The 20,759-nt window shown below is 45.7% G+C and overlaps 2 protein-coding genes across 2 annotated transcripts; one reads left to right on the forward strand and one right to left on the reverse strand.

Annotated features, from left to right (window-relative positions):
• Positions 1-678: 678 nt before the first annotated feature.
• Positions 679-12,146, reverse strand: LOC121718275. Its single transcript, XM_042103219.1, has 8 exons — positions 11,832-12,146; positions 10,610-11,567; positions 10,254-10,452; positions 9,865-9,970; positions 9,359-9,594; positions 8,841-8,999; positions 1,127-1,252; positions 679-980 (listed from the first exon to the last, which is right to left on the reverse strand). The coding sequence occupies exons 1-8, from the start codon at positions 11,970-11,972 to the stop codon at positions 968-970; spliced, it is 1,938 nt and encodes a 645-aa protein (XP_041959153.1). The 5' UTR covers positions 11,973-12,146; the 3' UTR covers positions 679-967.
• A 1,651-nt stretch (positions 12,147-13,797) lies between these two features.
• LOC121718276 lies at positions 13,798-20,494 on the forward strand. The gene is made up of 8 exons (XM_042103220.1): positions 13,798-14,227; positions 14,500-15,454; positions 15,650-15,848; positions 16,132-16,237; positions 18,198-18,433; positions 18,799-18,957; positions 19,814-19,939; positions 20,100-20,494. Exons 1-8 carry the CDS (start codon positions 14,087-14,089, stop codon positions 20,110-20,112), a joined length of 1,935 nt encoding a protein of 644 aa, XP_041959154.1. The 5' UTR covers positions 13,798-14,086; the 3' UTR covers positions 20,113-20,494.
• The last annotated feature ends 265 nt before the right edge of the window (positions 20,495-20,759 follow it).

A 20,759-nucleotide genomic window follows, 5' to 3' on the forward strand; every position in this document is an offset into this window, starting at 1 on the left:
ATACAGATTTTTGCGACAGTTTAAGTTTACTTTTTTGCATCAATATTTAAAATAAATGAAGGTCATTTAGGGAGTTTGGTGCTTCATGACATTGATATAAGATGAGATTCATACCAAAAACCAAATATGATTCTCTACAACCTTCAGGGGTTGATACATGAAACGTGGCCTGTGCACCATGCAAAAACTAATTTTTCGTGAAACGATATCAAAATAATGTCATAGACACAGACACAGCGTTAGCCACTGTTATCACAGCGTTAGCCACTACTCATGACATCACAACTCTACCTCTCTCCTCTGCCCATCGTTCCTCCCCCTGTTCTCTTCCTGGCCCCTATTTCACTTGCCTATCTCGCCAAGGAGGCATATAATTATAAGGCTGTGGCCCATCAAAGGTGTTCTTGTTGTTTATAATCTCCTTTGAGTCTGTGTCAGGATTCATTACACCATTCATTGAACTTGACCTGTTTGCCCTCTCTTACCTCACTTTCGGTTATTGGTTTATAGATGCGGAATTATTTTCTCACAATTTCCTCACAATATGTTGTTTCTAGCGTAGTTAGAATATTTTATAAGACTGCTACTGTATGCACGCTACATGTGCAAAACAGTGGCAAAGTTTATTATTAACGATGTTGAGCCAAATGAGACAGACAAATACACTTTGTTCCCCTTTATTTTTAACTTGAAGAATGATGTGAAAAAGAAAATACAAATTAGGCCTATGTAAAAATGGATGTTTGAATGCTGTAGCTGGTTGGGGGCTGTAGAGCTGCTTGAGAGTGAATGAGAGCAGACTGGAATGGGAGAAGGAGCTTGGTCTTGTAGTCTGCTGGAATGCTGCTGGTGGGCTGGATGATCCTTTGTTGATGCCACAATTCCTTCTTCATTTGGATCAGCGACTGTTACAGTTTGTGTGTAGACCAGTATTCATTATTGCATTCTTCCAGCTTGGATGTTCACTTCAATGAATATTCCTGCGGGGGTGGGGCAAAAGGAAACATTACTAAGACATTTCCTTCCGGATTCTCTGAGGTTAATAAGTAGAGATGTTGGCCAATTTTTGACAATGATAGATAAATGCTATGTGTGTTAATGGTGTCCTCCAATGGTTTGCACCCACTTTTTTTGGCCTTTGTTGATGACGTCCCTGATGGTGCCTTGATCTTTCTGAGGGGCGAACCTGTCCACCATCTTGATAAGGTCAGGATGGCAAGCCAAGAATGCCAGCGTGTTACGGGCATGGGTTCTGTTTTAAACACAAACAATTCATCAACACCGATTTATTTACAATAAGGACATCAACACCAACTCATTAATAATGACAGCATTAAAACATTATTGTGATGTTTTTATATGTTAAATTAACATTCAAAATATGTTTGATACCACAAGGACTTTTCATAGGCATCGATACCATCAGCCACAATATTCTAATCTCTCGTCTGTGCTATTGGTGTTTCTGGCACAGCCCTCAATTGGTTTCAGTCATACCTCATTAACAGAAAGCAGTTTGGTCCACATCAGTCCCCTGTCACTCGTGGTGTCCCCCAGGGTTCTGTACTTGGGCCCCTCCTCTTTTTCATATACATCCTCCCATTTGGCCAGATTATTTGCAGCCACGGTCTCAACTTCCACTGCTATGCAGATGACATCCAACTCTATCTTACCACTCCCTCTCCCTCTGACCCCCCACCACGCTCCCTCACTGACTGCCTCTCTGACTTAAAATGATGGATCTAAAACAATTTTCCCAAGCTCAACACAGACAAAACCGAAATTCTGCTGATTGGCCCTAAAAGCATCCTCATCCTCACTCCCAACATTGATGGCTCATCTGTCCACTCTACCCCTGTTGTTAAAGACTTTGGCATTCAGCTTGACTCCACCCTTAGCTTTGATCCTCATATCAAATCACTCACTAAGACTGCTTTTTTTCACCTCCGTAACATTGCCCCTTCCTCTCTGCTAGTGAGGAGCCAGTACCAAAAAATGAGTGGTGCGCTACTTTGCGCTACCTGGCTAAAATCCTGGTGCGCCAGCAAGATCTACGTCATTTTGACGTCATGTTGTCGCGCTACCGGTCGGGTGCGTCGAGTATGTAGAAGCCTTTACACTCCTTCCCGCTCACTATGATCCTCTGACCAAAACCTCTTGGCTATCCCCCGCTCCAGACTCTCCACCCTGGGTGGCAGGTCCTTCAGTGCCTTGGCCCCCAAACTCTGGAACTCCCTCCCCCAACCTCTTCGTGCCTGTCCTTCTCTTCCTTTCTTCAAAGCACATCTTAAGACCTTTCTGTTTAATGATCACTTCTCCTCCACACCCAACACATAGCGCCATACAGATAACTTGTCTTTGTTTGTTTGTTATTGTGAAGTCCTACAGACTTTTGTGCCTGCCATGTAGTTACCTGCCCACAAGATGTCGCCATTCTGCCTTTGTGTGTTTTGTTTACTTGCTCCCCTTTCTTTGGTTAATGGAAACCCTTCTGTGATTGGAGGATTGGATAATTGGGGTTGATGTACCAGCCTATTTAAGATCCTGGGTTTTCTTAGTCTTTGCTGAGTTTTCCTGAGAGACACAGTGTGAGTACCCGTTCTTTGTCTGTGCTACTAATTCTTGAGCTCTTGTTTTTGATTTTGACTTCTGCCTGCATTTTTGAGAATTTGAAAAGCCTATTTTTTTGTGCTGAAATACCTTTTGTTGGAACTTTGATTTTTGACTGAAGACTTTTTGTTGTCATTGGACTGCTGGCTGTGAACTTTTGTTTTCGGGACGCTGGGAGCTTCCACTGAACTGAACTGAACGGAAGAACTGCATTTGTTGTATCCTGTGTTTTTTTGAAAGTAAAGACTTATCACAACTCATTGCTTCTCTGCATGTCTGTCCAAGATCCACCACCCCACAAAGTTCGTGACAGAAAAACTCAGCCAAGAATGGACGGAGCGGAGAAAGTACCACTCCCTGAACCGGATTATATGGACATATCGGAGCCAGTGATCGCCTCTGCCCCAGCACAGAACTTTGAAATCACCTTCCAGCACCTGGTGACAGCTGTCAACAGCCAAGAAGACACCATGCGCCGCCATGAAGAAGCCCTATCCCAGTGGGGGGCACAAATGCAAAGACATGCCGGTATGCTGAATGAAATCCACCAGGCCCTTCAACTGGCTCGGCCAACACCACCAGCCGCATCCTCCACCGAGCAACCAGCTTCCCACCCCACACCCAGCCGTGAACCCCGCCTGCCAACTCCAGAGAGGTTCAATGGAGATCCCAAGGGATGCAAAGGTTTCCTGACCCAGTGCCGCTTGTCCTTTGACCTCCAGCCTGCCGCCTATCCAACTGATCATTCCCGAGTGGCCTACATCATAACTCTTTTGACCGGAAGAGCCCTGTCCTGGGCCACCGCACTCTATGAGAACAACAGTCCTGTTTGCAGCTCTTTCACGGCTTTCTCCAAGGAGATGATGAAAGTCTTCGCACCTGACGTCAGCGGTCGCACAGCAGCCAACAAGCTCCTGCAACTTCGCCAGGGTCGCCAGTCAGCAACTGACTATGCCATCCAGTTCCGCACCCTAGCAGCTGAAAGTGGTTGGGGAGAGCAGGCCTTGCTCACAACATTTTACCATGGACTATCAGACCGTATTAAGGACGAGCTAGCCTCATGGGAAGAGGCTGAGAACCTTGAAGTGTTGATTGCCCGGGTTATTCGTCTGGACCACCGACTCCAGGAGCGTACCAAGGCCTCAAGAAGATTCCCCTCCTATGCGGTCCCAATCAATGACACCCCTGTTCCACAGTCCTCTGATGGTGGGCCAGAGCCCATGCAGCTGGGTGGCACTCGGCTGTCCCAAACTGAACGTGACCGGCGTATGAGGGAACGCTGTTGCATTTACTGTGGAAACCCGGGACACTTTCGGAATGCCTGCCCTGAACTAATGGGAAAAGCCAAGCCCCGTCCAGCACCAGGGGATCTGTGACGGGGGTGAACTCCTCTCCTGAGCTTTCAGCCTCTGGGTTTTTAACTCCTCTCACCATATCCTGGGGTCACCAGACACATTCTCTACAGGCACTCATTGACTCTGGCTCAGCTGGCAACTTTATGGATCTCTCCCTCGCACAACACCTGGAGATTCCGACATCTGCGCTCGATCCTCCTCTTTCTGTTACCGCTCTGGATGGACGGCCTTTAGGAGCAGGCCTGGTTGAATTGACCACCTCTACCATTCATCTGCAGATCGGTGACCACGAGGAGAATATCTCATTCCACTTGATCCAGTCTCCTGAGTTTCCGGTAGTCCTGGGATTCCCCTGGCTTACTCGCCACGACCCACGTCTCGATTGGAGTTCCTGCACTATCCGCGGATGGGGATCTACGTGCCACACCACCTGCCTTGTCTCAAGCTCCTGTGCATCATCTGTTCGTTCTCCCGAGTCAACCCGATCTCCTCCCGAGTCAACCCAGACGGCTCCTGAGTCAACCCGAGCACCGCCCGAACTGTCCAGAGTACCCCCAGAGTACCATCATCTGAAGGAGGTATTCAGCAAAAAGAAAGCAGCGACTCTACCGCCTCACAGGTCTTATGACTGCACCATTGATCTGCTGCCAGGCACCTGTCCTCCAAGGGGGCGCATCTTTTCCCTCTCTGCGCCAGAACGCATTGCCATGGAGGAGTACATCAAAGAGGCGCTGTCCACAGGCTTTATCCGACCCTCTTCTTCACCGGCTGGGGCAGGGTTCTTCTTCGTGGGCAAGAAGGATGGAGGTCTGAGGCCATGTATTGACTACAGGGGCCTCAACAAGATCACTGTGCGAAATCGTTACCCTCTCCCCCTCATGTCTTCAGCCTACGAACTTTTGCAGGATGCAACAATATTCACCAAACTGGATCTCCGTAATGCATACCATCTTGTCCGTGTCCGTGAAGGAGACGAATGGAAAACTGCTTTCAACACCCCTAATGGCCACTACGAGTATCAGGTCATGCCGTTTGGTCTCACAAATGCCCCAGCTGTATTCCAAGCTCTCATCAATGATGTCCTTCGTGACATGCTGGACAAATTCGTCTTCGTTTATTTAGACGACATTTTGATCTTTTCCAAGAGCCTTCCGGAGCACATCCAACATGTCCAATCAGTTCTCAATCAACTCCTCAACAATCATCTTTTCGCTAAGGCCGAGAAGTGTGAGTTCCATGTCCCTAAGGTCTCCTTCCTTGGCTACATCATTTCCGAGGGCAGAATCATGATGGATCCTAAGAAGGTGGAAGCTGTCAGGGATTGGTCAGTACCCAGTTCCATCAAAGAGACACAGAGATTCCTGGGGTTTGCCAATTTCTATAGGAGATTCATACGCAATTTCAGTTCAATCGCTGCCCCCATCTCTGCAGCCACTCGAAAAGACAATTCCCCCTTCTCATGGTGCCCTGAAGCCAACAAGGCTTTTGAAGACCTCAAGCAGCGCTTCACTTCAGCCCCTATCCTCTGTCAGCCAGATCCCACTCGAGCCTTCATTGTTGAAGTCGATGCCTCTAATGTTGGAGTTGGAGCGGTCCTGTCCCAGAGGTCCCCTGATGGCAAAGTGCACCCTTGTGCATTCTTCTCGAGGAAGTTGTCTTCATCTGAAGAGAATTATGACATCGGCAACCGGGAACTCCTTGCTGTTAAACTGGCTTTGGAGGAGTGGCGGCACTGGCTCGAGGGGGCTCATCACCCTTTTGTTGTCTGGACCGACCATAAGAACTTGGAATATATCCACCAGGCTAAACGGTTAAACCCCCGGCAGGCACGATGGGCCCTCTTTTTCAACCGCTTCAGTTTCACAATCTCCTACCGGCCAGGTTCCAAGAACATCAAACCTGATGCACTGTCTCGCCTATTCCAGCCAGCCAACCAAGACAGCCCCCCGGAGACAATCATTCCAAGATCCCAACTTGTTGCACCTGTCCGCTGGGAAATTACCTCTGTTGTCCAGCAAGCCTTAAACAACGATCCTGGCCCTCACACTCCCCCTGCAGGCCTCCTGTTTGTTCCTCTCGCTGCACGTGGGCAAGTCCTTCAATGGGGCCATGCCTCCCGTCTCACCGCCCATCCTGGATCCTCTAGGACACTTGAGTTCATTCAACGTCGCTTCTGGTGGCCGAATATGAAAAAAGACGTACAGACCTATGTGGCCAGCTGCCCAAACTGTGTCCAGGGAAAGGATCCACGTCAGAGACCCCAGGGTCTTCACCCACTGTGCATTCCTCGTAGACCTTGGTCACACATCTCTCTAGACTTCATCACTGGCCTACCAGCCTCAGAAGGTAACACCACTATTTTGGTCATAATTGATAGATTTTCTAAAGCATGTCGTTTCTTGCCCTTGCCAAAATTGCCTTCGGCCAGTGAAACTGCTAGACTTGTGTGTGACCATGTTTTTCGAGTTTTTGGTCTCCCCCAGGATGTTGTCTCTGATCGCGGACCCCAGTTTACCTCCTGCTTCTGGCGAGCCTTCTGCAAACTCCTGGGTGCTACTGTGAGCCTGTCCTCTGGCTTCCACCCCCAATCTAATGGGCAGACCGAAAGGCTGAACCAGGACCTGGAAGCAACCCTGAGATGTGTAGTATCTGCCAATCCATCCTCCTGGTGTTCCCAGCTTCCTTGGGCGGAATATGCTCACAACACCTTGAAGTGCTCTGCCATTGGTATGTCACCTTTTGAATGTCAATTCGGCTACCAACCGTCTTTGTTTCCCGAGCAGGAGGTGGATGCAGGGGTGCCGTCAGCCCAGCAGTTTGTGCGACGATGCCGGCGCACCTGGAGAATGGCCAGACGGGCTCTACTGAAAGCTTCCCAGCAATACCAGCAGCAGTCCAATCGGCACCGGAGGTTGGTCACCTTCAGGCCTGGCCAAAGGGTCTGGCTCTCCACTCGAGACCTTCCGCTGAGGGTGGAGAATCGCAAACTTGCACCCCGCTTCATCGGCCCTTTCAAGGTGGTTCGCCGGGTCAATCCCGTGGCCTACACCCTCCTCCTTCCCCGCTCCATGAAGGTCCACCCGACCTTCCACGTCTCCCGTCTCCGTCCGGTGGTCACTTCGCCGCTGCTTCCTGCCCCCAGGCCGCCGCCTCCTCCCCGGCCAGACCACCTACACTGTCAACCGGCTCCTTGATTCCCGCCGTGTCAGGGGGGGTCTTCAATACCTCATAGACTGGGAGGGGTACGGTCCGGAGGAGCGGTCCTGGGTGCCGTCCAGGGACGTACTTGACCGCGCTTTGGTGAGGGACTTTCATTGTCTGCACCCCGACCGCCCTGGGATCGTCAGGAGACGATCTTAGGCGGGGGGGTACTGTGAAGTCCTACAGACTTTTGTGCCTGCCATGTAGTTACCTGCCCACAAGATGTCGCCATTCTGCCTTTGTGTGTTTTGTTTACTTGCTCCCCTTTCTTTGGTTAATGGAAACCCTTCTGTGATTGGAGGATTGGATAATTGGGGTTGATGTACCAGCCTATTTAAGATCCTGGGTTTTCTTAGTCTTTGCTGAGTTTTCCTGAGAGACACAGTGTGAGTACCCGTTCTTTGTCTGTGCTACTAATTCTTGAGCTCTTGTTTTTGATTTTGACTTCTGCCTGCATTTTTGAGAATTTGAAAAGCCTATTTTTTTGTGCTGAAATACCTTTTGTTGGAACTTTGATTTTTGACTGAAGACTTTTTGTTGTCATTGGACTGCTGGCTGTGAACTTTTGTTTTCGGGACGCTGGGAGCTTCCACTGAACTGAACTGAACGGAAGAACTGCATTTGTTGTATCCTGTGTTTTTTTGAAAGTAAAGACTTATCACAACTCATTGCTTCTCTGCATGTCTGTCCAAGATCCACCACCCCACAAAGTTCGTGACAGTTATTGTGTTTCCTTGCCTTCCTACTATGTAAAGCGACCTTGGGTTTGAGAAAGGCGCTATATAAAATAAATAGAGAGACCGTTTAGGGAGAGTCAATCAATATACTCCAAACTTCTCTATCATCAAATTTTGAATTACAGGCTTAACATAGCCAAAACAGCTTTTAGTATTATACTCATTTTGATGTATAAAAGCTATAACTCTGAAACAATGCTTATTGAATGCTTATTATTTGCATTATTGAATGCTTGGCAAGAATGATTGCTTTGCTGCTTTCATTGTAATGTTTTTGTCTTACAGTGTCTTGTCCCTATTCTACGCCCATTTCTTGAGTTAAGTGATGGGAAGTGGCAGTGTCGACGCATGTCCCAATCAGATGGCATATAGGGCCCAGCCGTTACATGACTCTGGTTAGCTGTTTGATTTGTCTTCTTTTTTTATTTATTTGTTTTTATTTCAGCTTCGATACTCTTTTTGTAAGTATTCAGGTTATGTAATGAACCCCTAGATATTTCAACATTGCCACAGTCTCTCCCTGTGTTTGTGATATCATTTTGATCCAGTGGTGACATAAACTTAGAGCATCAGCCCATTTTTAAAGTACCTGCAGGCATGTCATTGGACAACGGGTTTTTCGAATTGGCATGTTTTGTACGGGCACTGCACTAGTTAATTTATAGTCACTACATGGACCAACATATTGTATAACATACTGTATAATGCACTGTGTAATATGTATACAGTGCAAAACATACAGTGTTTTCGGAATATGTTATTAACTCTTCATTGTGTTTTAACAGTGGTAAACATACAATTTCAAATCCACGGCACTGACAGATAATCCTATGTAGTATCGATATAGGAGATGACATGACTTTTAGATACCACATAATAAATTGATTAGGTTTGGTTAGCTGAGTTGTTATTATGAAACAAGAAGTATCACTCCCACCTGACTTCCTGTGCACTGTCGAGGGCCAGACAGCTGATGGAGTGGATGAAGCGGTCAGTCAGGTTCTTTTTGCCAGACAGGACGCGGGATGCCCCCATGATCTCTGCCAGTCTCTCCAGGAACTGTGCAGTGGTCTTCCTCACGGCCGCATTACGGTGCCTGTAGAGAACCATTGAGACAAACCAAGAGAAACACAGAGACAGAGAATGAGTAAGCCAGAGAACCAGAGGAGACAAAGAACCATATAGACCGTTTCAAGAGAGTTCCATTATCAGCATCATAGTTGCTCCCACAAGGCTTCCGTTTTAACCATATTTAGCCAGATAAACAGAGGAGACAAAGAACCACAGAGCCAGGAGAGACAGGTGTGAAACCAGGTGAAACAGAGACCAGTTGTTGAGGACTAGTAGAACTAGTATAGTAGTACTAGTAGAATTAGTATCAGCAGTACCACAGAGAACCAATAAACTTCAGGAAGTCTGAAGTAAAGGCTCATCAGGGTTCTCTCTCCCCCTCACCTGAGCCCTGTGTTGATGAGGGCGTTCATGCTGCGAGAGGGGGTGACATTGAGCACCATGTACCCCAGTGCCAGCTCCATGTCCTCCCTGATGAAGCCGCTGGCCTCTCCAGCTTTCGGCAGCAGTGTCTGGGCTGTGCCCTCAGCCTCTGTGTCCATGCCTCGCCCCAGGTGAGCGTGCAGGTGGGCCAGCGTAATCATGGCAGCGCGGGAAACCATCGAGCGCAGGTTCTTCACCTGGGTGTGTTGAGAAAGATAGAATGACAAAATGTTACAAGCTGTCTCAAAAATACATAGAACACAAAGAAAGTTTGTTACAACGGTGTTCTCATACTGTCTATAAAACTGTGTCCAGGCCTAACATGCATACATTGTAGTGGCACCAAGGCGAGTAAGCTTATTGAAACTGTGCAGTATAACTAAGTCATCTGAATACATATTCTCGGGTCTGAAACAGAACAAATGCAACATGAACTCCAGCTTGTTTTCCAGCAGAGAGCCTCTGACCTCGTGGTAGACGGCCAGACACATATCATGCAGCCTGGGCAGCAGCACCTCAGCGTGGTGCTGGGACAGAGACCTGATGGAGATCAGGGCCTCGATCTTCTGCTCCCTGCAGAAACAACAACACACACACAACTCAGAGGAGCATATACTTGACTTTAGCAGTCTATCTCCAGCTTAGCTCTAAAGTGTAAAGACCTTGCATAGGGTAGGCTGTCTTCATTAAAAGACACTCTTTGAACACAAATATGTCAATATGACTGTATCTTATCTTAGCTGAAAAACTATAATTTGTCTCAAGTAAATATGTTAAAGTAGCCTATCATAGCTAATAGCCTATAATTTGTATAGATTTAATGTGTTAGCCTAGCCTATTTTAGCTATACTCCCACCAGTCATCCTCTCTGAGCAGCCTGAAGGCCTGCAGGATGGCCTCCTCGGGACAGGACACAGGGGGCAGTTTGGCCAGCTCTGGGAGCTCCCTGATCTGCTGGGTGTTGCTTGTTTGCTTCTCTATCACTCTCTTCTTCTTCACCTCCTTACACTCCTTCACTTCTTCCTTCTCTGCCAGACACTCCACGGACCTTTGCTCTGGGAGGTCAAAGGTCAAATCTGTTTTGATTTGTAGATCCTATTCTTGTGTTGCAACCACAGCTATATCAGACAGTATGATCAGTGTGTGTGTGTGTGAGTGTGTGTATAAAATTGTTAGGGATATGTATCTAACTTTACTGACTTCACTGCTCACCTGTCACAGCAGTGGCCACACTAAGTGAAGCTGTCTTCTTGAGGCGGGGTAGTCTACTGACGAACCGTCTCTGATTGGTTACCTGGGGTTTGGCTGTCTCAGGGGGGGAGGGGACAGCATGGGCAATGGGTGGAGTGGGGGTGTTGAGGAAGGGCAGAGCGCGCAGTGCGGACGGGGTCCTGAGGTCCACAGGGCTGAGGCTGCTCGTAGAACTGCCTGCACGGTCAGAAGCGCTGGCATTGCCACTGAGGACACTGTTACAGCGGAGACTGGTGAGTCTGATCTCCTCAGCAACACACAGGGCCTCCAGTCGGAGGTTCTCAGGGATCTGGTGAACGTTTAGGGGTTCTAGCACACACCCCATATCCTGCTCCTGCTCTGACTGCATTGTATGCTTTACCGGGGGTTGACAACCGTTGATATGGTTTCGGTTACTGTTTATGTTGTCCTGTTGACTGCTGGTTTTCAGGCCAACATCTTGGACAGTTTTGATACAGCGCCTGGCCTTGATCTTCTTCGGCTTGTTGTTCTGACTTTTGCCTGTTGCCTTGTTGATGACAGGTGGAGCAGGCGCCATGCTGCCATTGGCAATGCCACCCGGTGCTATGTTGTGATGGAGTGGCATCAGTGGGTGAGCCCGATCAAGGCCAGTCAAATTCCTCCTGCCTAGGGGACGCGGAGCACCTCCTTGCGGAATTGCAGAGAGCCGTCTGTCACCTAGGATCAGCTGGACCGGGTCCTGACCCTGGGCAAGTGCAGGCAAGGAGGGGAATGAGCCACAGGACTGCTGCTGCTGGGCACGTGCAGGGGTGATAGGGGGCAACGGCTCATTCTGACCAGACGCTACACCGGCTCTGAGCAACTGGAGAGAGCCGCAGAGTATTGTGGGATTATGGTCTGGCAGCATCACAGGCACAAGATGAGGATGGAGATGCGGGTGAAACAGCTGATGATGACACTGTAAACAGGGAGGAGGAAACATGTCAAAGATGGCCGCCACCTGCACCCAACACCACGAACACATTCCCACACAGTTCTGTATATGAACCGAACATGAAAGTTACTATAAGTAGCCCATGGTATGATTTCTATAATTGATTTACAGCCAGATTGGGCCAAAGCTGTATTCGTATTGGCCTCAGAGAATATGGGCTATTAAATTTACATACCGGTAGTAGCTTAGGCTATATTGTACTACTATTAGATTTTATAGGGAACTCACACATGCCGGGAAGCAAGTATGGGAGCCGGTGTACTGCATCCGCTCCAGGTTTTCCGTCAGGAGCTGCTGCATTATGTGTTTCATCTCCTGGTTTTGGACATGGAGTCTATCCAACTCCTCTTTAAGGCTTTGGGAATCCATTGAACTGAAAATGTCCAATTCTCTGACTGGACCTACATTTCAAAATGGTGATGATAATGGGCTGAAATTAAACGTCCTGAACTTAAAATTATAATATGGTATCAAATTACGATTGAAAATATATATATATTCGAATATAATCGAAACGGAAAAAACAAGCGTGTATATCTAACTGAGAAGTTTCTACAAGTGACGCAAAGTAGTATGTTGGCGGAGGATGACAGCTGCGCTATTGTGAACTCACCATTATGACGCATTTTGGAGTTTGGTACGTCTGTGTCTTCAACAGACCATTCTTGAAGGTTCAGCAAACGAGTTCCATAAGCCTAGAGGTCACAAATCGCCTCTGTCCATAATTACATCTATAGATAACTAACCAATAAACATCAGTAATACAACCTTATGTAGCCTTCGTAGACTACCTTCTCAGGCTTGATAGCACGCAAATGAGTTAGTATCGATTATTAATTGATAGTCACAGACCTAGCTACATAACCTTGAGTTCAGTGAGTGATTAATTGTGCTAAATAGCATTATTTCACTCCAACAAACACGTAAAATCAACAGAACAAGAACAGTCATCACCCCTGTAACGCAATATGCCAAAGTGAAACCAAATTCCTGAATCTGCATTCTGAAGCTTATCCGGATGATCATGGAGAACAATCAAAATATGTTTACCTTCAAGCTTGTACAATCATTTGCAGTAGCCTACATCGGGCTGGTGGTTTTAAACTTTTATGTGAGCGGACACAACATAGACCAAATTACCCTATATAGCCCTCTAGTGGGGAGCAAGGATAAAACACGCTTCCACATGTTTTATTATCTTCCACAGGATGGAGTTTAAAAACGCTTTGTTCATTTAAAAATGTTTTTAACGTCAGTTAGTGTGTGTGCGTGAGAGAGTGAACAGTTTTAAAATGTTAGTAAAACTACATTAAGGAAAATAGCAATAATAAACAGCAATGTAATATCAATGATCAATAGCCGAATGAAAATAAAAACACCATAACCCATTAAAACATGTTATACTAGGCTATATAGTTTTCAAGACAATATAGGCTACCCATATATCTGGGAAAGTATGATGTGATCATCCTTGTAATAATTATATACACAATACTAAAAGATTTCTATAGCTATTTTTTGTCAGGGGTTAGCTGACACACCATCATCACTGTGTGATTTAAAAATACACGTGTGCACGAAGTGAACCACCTGCCGGATGTACTGCAAATGATTGTACAAGCTTAAAGGTAAACGTGTTGATTGTTCTCCATGATCATCCGGGTAAACTTCAGAATGCAGATTAAGGAATTTGGTTTCACTTTGGCAGATTGCGTTACAGGCCCAGGGTTGATGACTGTTCTTGTTCTGTGGTTGATTTTAGGCCTATGTGTTTGAATTTTGAAGTGAAATAATATCACATCATAGTCCTTAATTTAGCGGTTTAGCACATCACTCACTCAAGATTGAGTAGGCCTGTGACTATCAAATAATTGATACTGACTAATTTGCTTGCTATCAAGCCTGATCAGGTAGCTTACGTAAAGGCTGCATTTACTCAAAACCTAGCTTTAACCTAGCGTTTGATGTTTATTAGTTAGTTTATCTAGATGTAAATAAAGTAGGGTAACCAATATTGAATTTGGTGAATAGACAGGGGCTAGATTTATGGAACTCGTTTATTATAGGCTTTACCAAAGATTCTAGAGCAGAGTTCCTTTCTGTTCTAGGGTGCGTTCGTAAATTCAGTGACACCAAAGATCCTTGATAGCTCTGCTTTAACCCTCTCTGATGACACTCTGAAACTAGGGTTGTAACTAGTACTAGAGTCTTTGGCCTTTACACAGACGTCCCAGAACCCCAACATGCGTCATAATGGTGCGTTCACAATAGCGTCGCTGTCATCCTCCACCTAAATTTCACTTGTTTCAATTTCTCAGTTAGATATACACGCTTGTTTTTCCGTTTCAACTACATTGAAATATATTTTTAAATCGGAATTTTCCTCATTTGAAACCATATTATATTTTAACTTTAGCCCATTATCATCTCTATTTTCAATATCATCTCTAGCTCCAGTCAGTAAATTGGACATTTTCAGTTCAATGGATTCCCAAAGCCTTAAAGAGGAGTTGGATAGACTCCATGCCCAAAACCAGGAGATGAAACACATAATGCAGCAGCTCCTGAGGGAAAACCTGGAGCGGATGCAGTACACCGGCTCCCAGACCTGCTTCCCAGCATGTGTGAGTTCCCTATAAAATCGAATAGTAGTACAATATAGCCTAAGCTACTACTGGTATGTAGGTATGTACGTTAAATAGCCCAAATTCTCTGAGGCCAATACGAATACAGCTTTGACCCAATCTGGCTGTTAATCAATTACAGAAATCATACCATGGGCTACTTATAGTAACTTTCATGTTAAGTTCATATACAGAACTGTGTGGGAATGTGTTTGTGGTGTTGGGTGCAGGTGGCGGCCATATTTGACATGTTTCCTCCTCCCTGTTTACAGTGTCATCATCAGCTGCTTCACCCACATCTCCATCCTCATCTTGTGCCTGTGATGCTGCCAGACCACAATCCCACAATGCTCTGCGGCTCTCTCCAGTCGCTCAGAGCCGGTGTAGCATCTGGTCAGCATGAGCTGTTGCCCCCCATCACCCCTGCACACGCCCAGCAGCAGCAGTCCTGTGGCTCATTCCCCTCCTTGCCTGCGCTTGCCCAGGGCCAGGACCCGGTCCAGCTGTTGCTAGGTGACAGACGGCTCTCTGCAATTCTGCCACAAGGTGCTCCGCGTCCCCTAAGCAGAAAGAATTTGACTGGCCTTGATCGGGCTCACCCACTGATGCCACTCCATCACGACAGAGCGCCGAGTGGCATGGCCAATGGCAGCATGGCACCTGCTCCACCTGTCATCACCAAGGCAACGGGCGAAAGTCAGAACAACAAGCCGAAGAAGATTAAGGCCAGGCGCTGTATCAAAACTGTCCAAGATGTTGGCCTGAAAACCAGCAGTCACCAGGACAACACAAACAGTGGCCGAAACCATGACAACGGTTGTCAACCCCAGGTAAATACAATGCAGTCAAAGCAGGAGCAGGATATGGGGTGTGTGCTGGAACCCCTAAACATCTACCAGATCCCTGAGAACCTCCGACTGGAAGCCCTGCATGTTGCTGAGGAGATCAGACTCACCAGTCTCCGCTGTAACAGTGTCCTCAGTGGCAATGCCAGCGCTTCAGATCGCGCAGGCAGTTCTACGAGCAGCCTCAGCCCTGTGGACCTCAGGACCCCGTCCGCACTGCGCGCTCTGCCCTTCCTCAACACCCCCACTCCACCCATTGGCCATGCTGTCCCCTCCCCCCCAGAGACAGCCAAACACCAGGCAACCAATCAGAGACGGTTTGTCAGTAGACTGCCCCGCCTCAAGAAGACAGCTTCAGTTAGTGTGGCCACTTCTGTGACAGGTGAGCAGTGAAGTCAGTAAAGTTAGATACATATCCCTAACCCCCTCTTACACGCACACTCACTCACACACACTGATCGTATTGTCTGATATAGCTTTGGTTGCAACACAATAATAGGATCTACAAATCAAACTTAATAACACATTTGCCATGGCAGTGTAGAGATACAAACAGATTTGACCTTTGACCTCCCAGAGCAAAAGTCAGTGGAGTGTCTGGCAGAGAAGGAAGAAGTGAAGGAGTGTAAGGAGGTGAAGAAGAAGAGAGTGATAGAGAAGCAAACAAGCAACACCCAGCAGATCAGGGAGCTCCCAGAGCTGGCCAAACTGCCCCCTGTGTCCTGCCCTGAGGAGGCCATCCTGCAGGCCTTCAGGCTGCTCAGAGACGATGACTGGTGGGAGTATAGCTAAAATAGGCTAGGCTAACACATTAACTCTATACAAATTATAGGCTATTAGCTATGATAAGCTACTTTAACATATTTACTTGAGACAAATTATAGGTTTTCAGCTAAGATAAGATACAGTCATATTGACATATTTGTGTTCAAAGAGTGTATTTTATTGAAGACAGCCTACCCTATGCAAGATCTTTACACTTTAGAGCTAAGCTGGAGATAGACTGCTAAAGTCAAGTATATGCTCCTCTGAGTTGTGTGTGTGTTGTTGTTTCTGCAGGGAGCAGAAGATCGAGGCCCTGATCTCCATCAGGTCTCTGTCCCAACACCACGCTGAGGTGATGCTGCCCAGGTTGCATGATGTGTGTCTGGCCGTCTACCGCGAGGTCAGAGGCTCTCTGCTGGAAAACAAGCTGGAGCTCATGTTACATTTGTTCTGTTTCAGACCCGAGAATATGCATTCTGGGCCCGTATTCACAAAGCATTTTATCTTACCACTAGGAGTATTCCTAAATCACACTAAAAAAAATAGCTAGGAGTTTTCTCTTAAAAGTTATTCACAAAGCCTTTCAGACCTACTCTTAGTAAGGAAAAATGACAACTCCTAAACTAAGAGTGAGTCTTTGTTGCTATGGATAATGTCACTAATGTCTCTACTCATGCACGAGCTTGACTGAAGTGACCACTTTATTGGCTGATGATTGTAATGCAAGAATGATTCCAAACACCTCCCCTATGATGATGAGTGACAGGAGACAGGTCTGAGAATGTGTAGCCTAATGAGACATACGGATTGATGCAGTATCTTATCAACATTTGTAAATTAATCTGTCACCATATGCCTATGCCTACGTTTGCAAAGCGGAGAGAATTGTAATTTGATTCACAATGAAACATTATATTTAGTTTACATGTTGACAATGAGTAGTTTTGGTTGTTGGTGGCCTTATTGCATCCCTTAGTTATGCCTACAATGCACAATTGTTCCCTCGCGATTGGAAGCTCCATAGCCACACGCATTTCAAAACATCTGGCCATGAAATGCCACAAAAATCAGTTTATGAATAGGTCTTAGTGAGTTAAGAGTCCTCTCGACTTCTTTTAAGCTGTCCCAGACTTAAGTACTATTTTTAGGGCTAAAATGCAGACATCCCAACCTACAAAAAGCCATTTCAGGGAGGTACCCCCCCCCCCCCACCCCCCCACAAAAAAAAAAAAAAAAAAAAAAAAAAACATTAAATAAAATAATAATAATAAACAATAATAAGTAAATAAATATAAAAAAATACTTTAGCCTTCTTAGATACTGATTTTAGTAGTTTGGTCTTTATGTAGCTTTGGCAAATAGCCATCTAGTCCTGAATAATATGCTAATATGCACATTAAATGACACTTGTTAAACTCACCTCAACATGTCTTTTGCAATCATTTAACCCGCCATGGGCAATGCTAAAGTCACTGTTACAAACAGTGCAGCATGCAAGACTATCATTATTTTGAACTCTTATGAGACAAGGGCACACTTTCGTGTAGTCTGATGTGAAATGGGTCTTAACCCTTAAAGGAGTACCGTCACACCGGTGTGATGGGAATGTTGAGAAATGAACGTTCTAAAGAATATCTGGGTTCATTGAATTCAACATAGAATTTTAGAACCTTCAATTGTTGCGGAACTTAGAATGTTCAAAAACCTACACCTTTAAGGGTTAAATGTTCCTTTTTGGGGGGCACTCTGACTCTGCCATGACGCTCCTGTTCCTACTGAACTGAAACAGGCCAATCAGGATGCTCTCTGTCTTGAACAGGCTCACACGCACTACCTCCCTCTCTCTCCATCCCCGTTGTGTGCGCGATGCACACATGATTTGAAGTTTCGGTCTCGTGTGCGCGCTCTTGCTCGCTCGCGCTCTAGATTCCGGGAGATTTTATCTAATTTTCGGGCATCAGGGAGCCATTATCAATATGCGGGAGACTCCCGGAACTTCCGGGAGACTTGGGATGTCTGTAAAATGCTTCATGAATTACTCTTAGTGAAATTGAGGCGGAAGTGAAGTCAGAAGTGACATTCCCATTATTTTTAGTTGTTTCTCCTAAATTCGCCAGTTAGGAGTTACTTTTAGCCTTAAAATTCTTTGTGAATACGGGCCCAGATGACTTAGTTATACAGCACAGTTTCAGTAAGCTTATATACTTGTCTTGGTGCCACTACAATGTATGATCGTATTGGGCCTGGACTCACATTTTGACAGTATGAGAACACCGTTGTAACAAACTTTCTCTGTGTTTTATGTATTTTCAAGACAGCTTGTAACATTTAAAAAATTCTACCTTTCTCAACACACCCAGGTGAAGAACCTGCGCTCAATGGTTTCCCGTGCTGCCATGATTACGCTGGCCCACCTGCACGCTCACCTAGGGCGAGGCATGGACACGGAGGCCGAGGGCACAGCCCAGACACTGCTGCCGAAATCTGGAGAGGCCAGCGGCTTCATCAGGGAGGACATGGAGCTGGCACTGGGGTACATGGTGCTCAATGTCACCCCCTCTCGCAGCATGAACGCCCTCATCAACACAGGACTCAGGTGAGGAGGACAGAGAACCCTGATGAGCCTTTACTTCAGACTTCCTGAAGTTTATTGGTTCTCTGTGGTACTGCTGATACTAATTCTACTAGTACTACTATACTAGTTCTACTAGTCCTCAACAACTGGTCTCTGTTTCACCTGGTTTCACACATGTCTCTCCTGGCTCTGTGGTTCTTTGTCTCCTCTGTTTATCTGGCTAAATATGGTTAAAACGGAAGCCTTGTGGGAACAACTATGATGCTGATAATGGAACTCTCTTGAAACGGTCTATATGGTTCTTTGTCTCCTCTGGTTCTCTAGCTTACTCATTCTCTGGCTCTGTGTTTCTCTTGGTGTGTTTCAATGGTTTTCTACTTCTTAAGACATCGTAATGCAGCCGTGAGGAAGACCACTGCACAGTTTCTGGAGAGACTGGCAGAGGTCATGGGGGCATCCCGTGTCCTGTCAGGGAAAAAGGACCTGACTGACCGCTTCATTCACTCCATCAGCTGCCTGGCCCTCGACAGTGCACAGGATGTCAGGTGGGAGTGCTACTTCTTCTAGTTTCTAACCAAACCAAACAATCAACTTATTATGTGGTATCCAAAAGTCATGTCATTTGAAATGTCTAGGGGTTCATTACATAACCTGAATACTTACAAAAAGAGTATCAAAGCTAAAATAAAAACAAATAAATAAAAAAAGAAGACAAAGCAAACAGCTAACCAGTCATGCATCGGCTAGGCCCTATATGCCATCTGATGCGGACATGCGTCGACACTGCCACTTCCCATCACTTAACTCAAGAAACGGGCGTAGAATAGGGACAAGACACTGTAAGACAAAAACATTACAATGAAAGCTGGAATGGCTGTAACAAGGTGGAAAACAATCATTCCAGCCAAGCATTCAATAATGCAAATAATGATCATTCAATAAGAGTTATAGCTTTTACACATCAAAATGGGCAAAATACTAAAAGCTGTTTTGGGATAGGTTTAAGGCTATGTTTACCTGTAATTCAAAATTTGATGACAGAGAAGTTTGGAGTAGATTGGTTGACTCTCCCTAAACGTTCTCTGCAATAAGTGATATGTTCTCTGCAATAAGTCAAGTGTTTTCAGCTAATGTGCCAAGCATGTCAAGTGTGATGTTGGTCAAATGATTCTACTCCAGTCTTTAATAGAGTGTGTGTCTCATGCCCTCTTGTAATGAAATGAAAACAGGCATGCAGTTCTGCCTATGAAAAGTCATTGTGGCATCAAACATATTTTGAATGATAATTTAACATATGAAAACATCACAATATTGTTTTAATGCTGTCATTATTAATGAGTTGGTGTTGATATCCTCATTGTAATTAAATCGGTGTTGATGTATTGTTTGTGTCTAAAACAGGACCCATGCCCGTAACACGCTGGCATTTTTGGCTTCCCATCCTGACCTTATCAAGATGGTGGACAGATTCGCCCCTCAGAGAGATCAAGGCACCGTCAGGGACATCATCAACAAATGCCAAAAAAAGTGGGTGCAAACCATTGGAGGACATCATTAACACATAGCATTTATCTATCATTGTCAAAAATTGGCCAACATCTCTACTTATTATCATTTAACCTCAGAGAATCCAGAGGGAAATGTCTTAGTAATGTGTCCTGTGTCCTTTTGCCCCCCCCCCCTGCAGAAATATCCATTGAAGTGAACATCCAAGCTGGAAGAATGAAATAATTAATACCGGTCTACACAACCCTGAACATTTTGAAAAATGTGCTTTTCAATCACCTTGTTGTGATCAAAAAAATGAGAATGTGTCTTAAGCAATACACCATCCCTACATAGTCGCCGATCCAAATTCCATCATCTAGACCAGCAGAAGCCCACCAGCAGCATTCCAGCAAGACCAAGCTCCTTCTCCCATTCCAGTTTGCTCTCATTCACTCTCAAGCAGCTCTACAGCCCCCAACCAGCTGCAGCATTCAAACATCCATTTTTACAGAATTTGTATATTGTTTCCCCCCCCCCCACATCTTTCAGTTTCTTTTTTCTGAAACAAGTTGAAAATAAAGGGGCAAAAGATCAGTGCCTTTGTCTGACTCATTTGGCTCAACTTTTAGTATGATACATATTTTTGTTGCAGAGCCTGTCAAAGAGTTGTTTGTGAATTAAGTGCTTGGTTATCCTCATTTGATGTCACCTTAATCATCTAAAACTGATAAAAAGGTCATACCTTTACCTGTGACAACAATGTTACGTGGTGCAATAGCAAACTTTCTGGGCACACATCGGCAATGTCAGAAATGCCATTATCTGTATTCTAAGTCAGTGTAACACCAAAATGATTTTG

This window comes from Alosa sapidissima, chromosome 9 (genome assembly GCF_018492685.1).
Source record: "Alosa sapidissima isolate fAloSap1 chromosome 9, fAloSap1.pri, whole genome shotgun sequence".
NCBI lineage: Eukaryota > Metazoa > Chordata > Actinopteri > Clupeiformes > Clupeidae > Alosa > Alosa sapidissima.

Excerpts from the sequence above, each read along its gene's own strand:
- LOC121718275 (XM_042103219.1), bottom strand. The coding sequence starts at position 11,972 with ATGGATTCCCAAAGCCTTAAAGAGGAGTTGGATAGACTCCATGTCCAA. Across the intron at positions 9,971-10,253 it reads CTGCTCAGAGAGGATGACTG|GGAGCAGAAGATCGAGGCCC; the intron begins GTGGGAGTATAG and ends TTGTTTCTGCAG. Across the intron at positions 9,000-9,358 it reads CTCATCAACACAGGGCTCAG|GCACCGTAATGCGGCCGTGA; the intron begins GTGAGGGGGAGA and ends GGTTCTCTACAG.
- LOC121718276 (XM_042103220.1), top strand. The coding sequence starts at position 14,087 with ATGGATTCCCAAAGCCTTAAAGAGGAGTTGGATAGACTCCATGCCCAA. Across the intron at positions 16,238-18,197 it reads GTCTGGCCGTCTACCGCGAG|GTGAAGAACCTGCGCTCAAT; the intron begins GTCAGAGGCTCT and ends CAACACACCCAG. Across the intron at positions 18,958-19,813 it reads GACAGTGCACAGGATGTCAG|GACCCATGCCCGTAACACGC; the intron begins GTGGGAGTGCTA and ends TGTCTAAAACAG.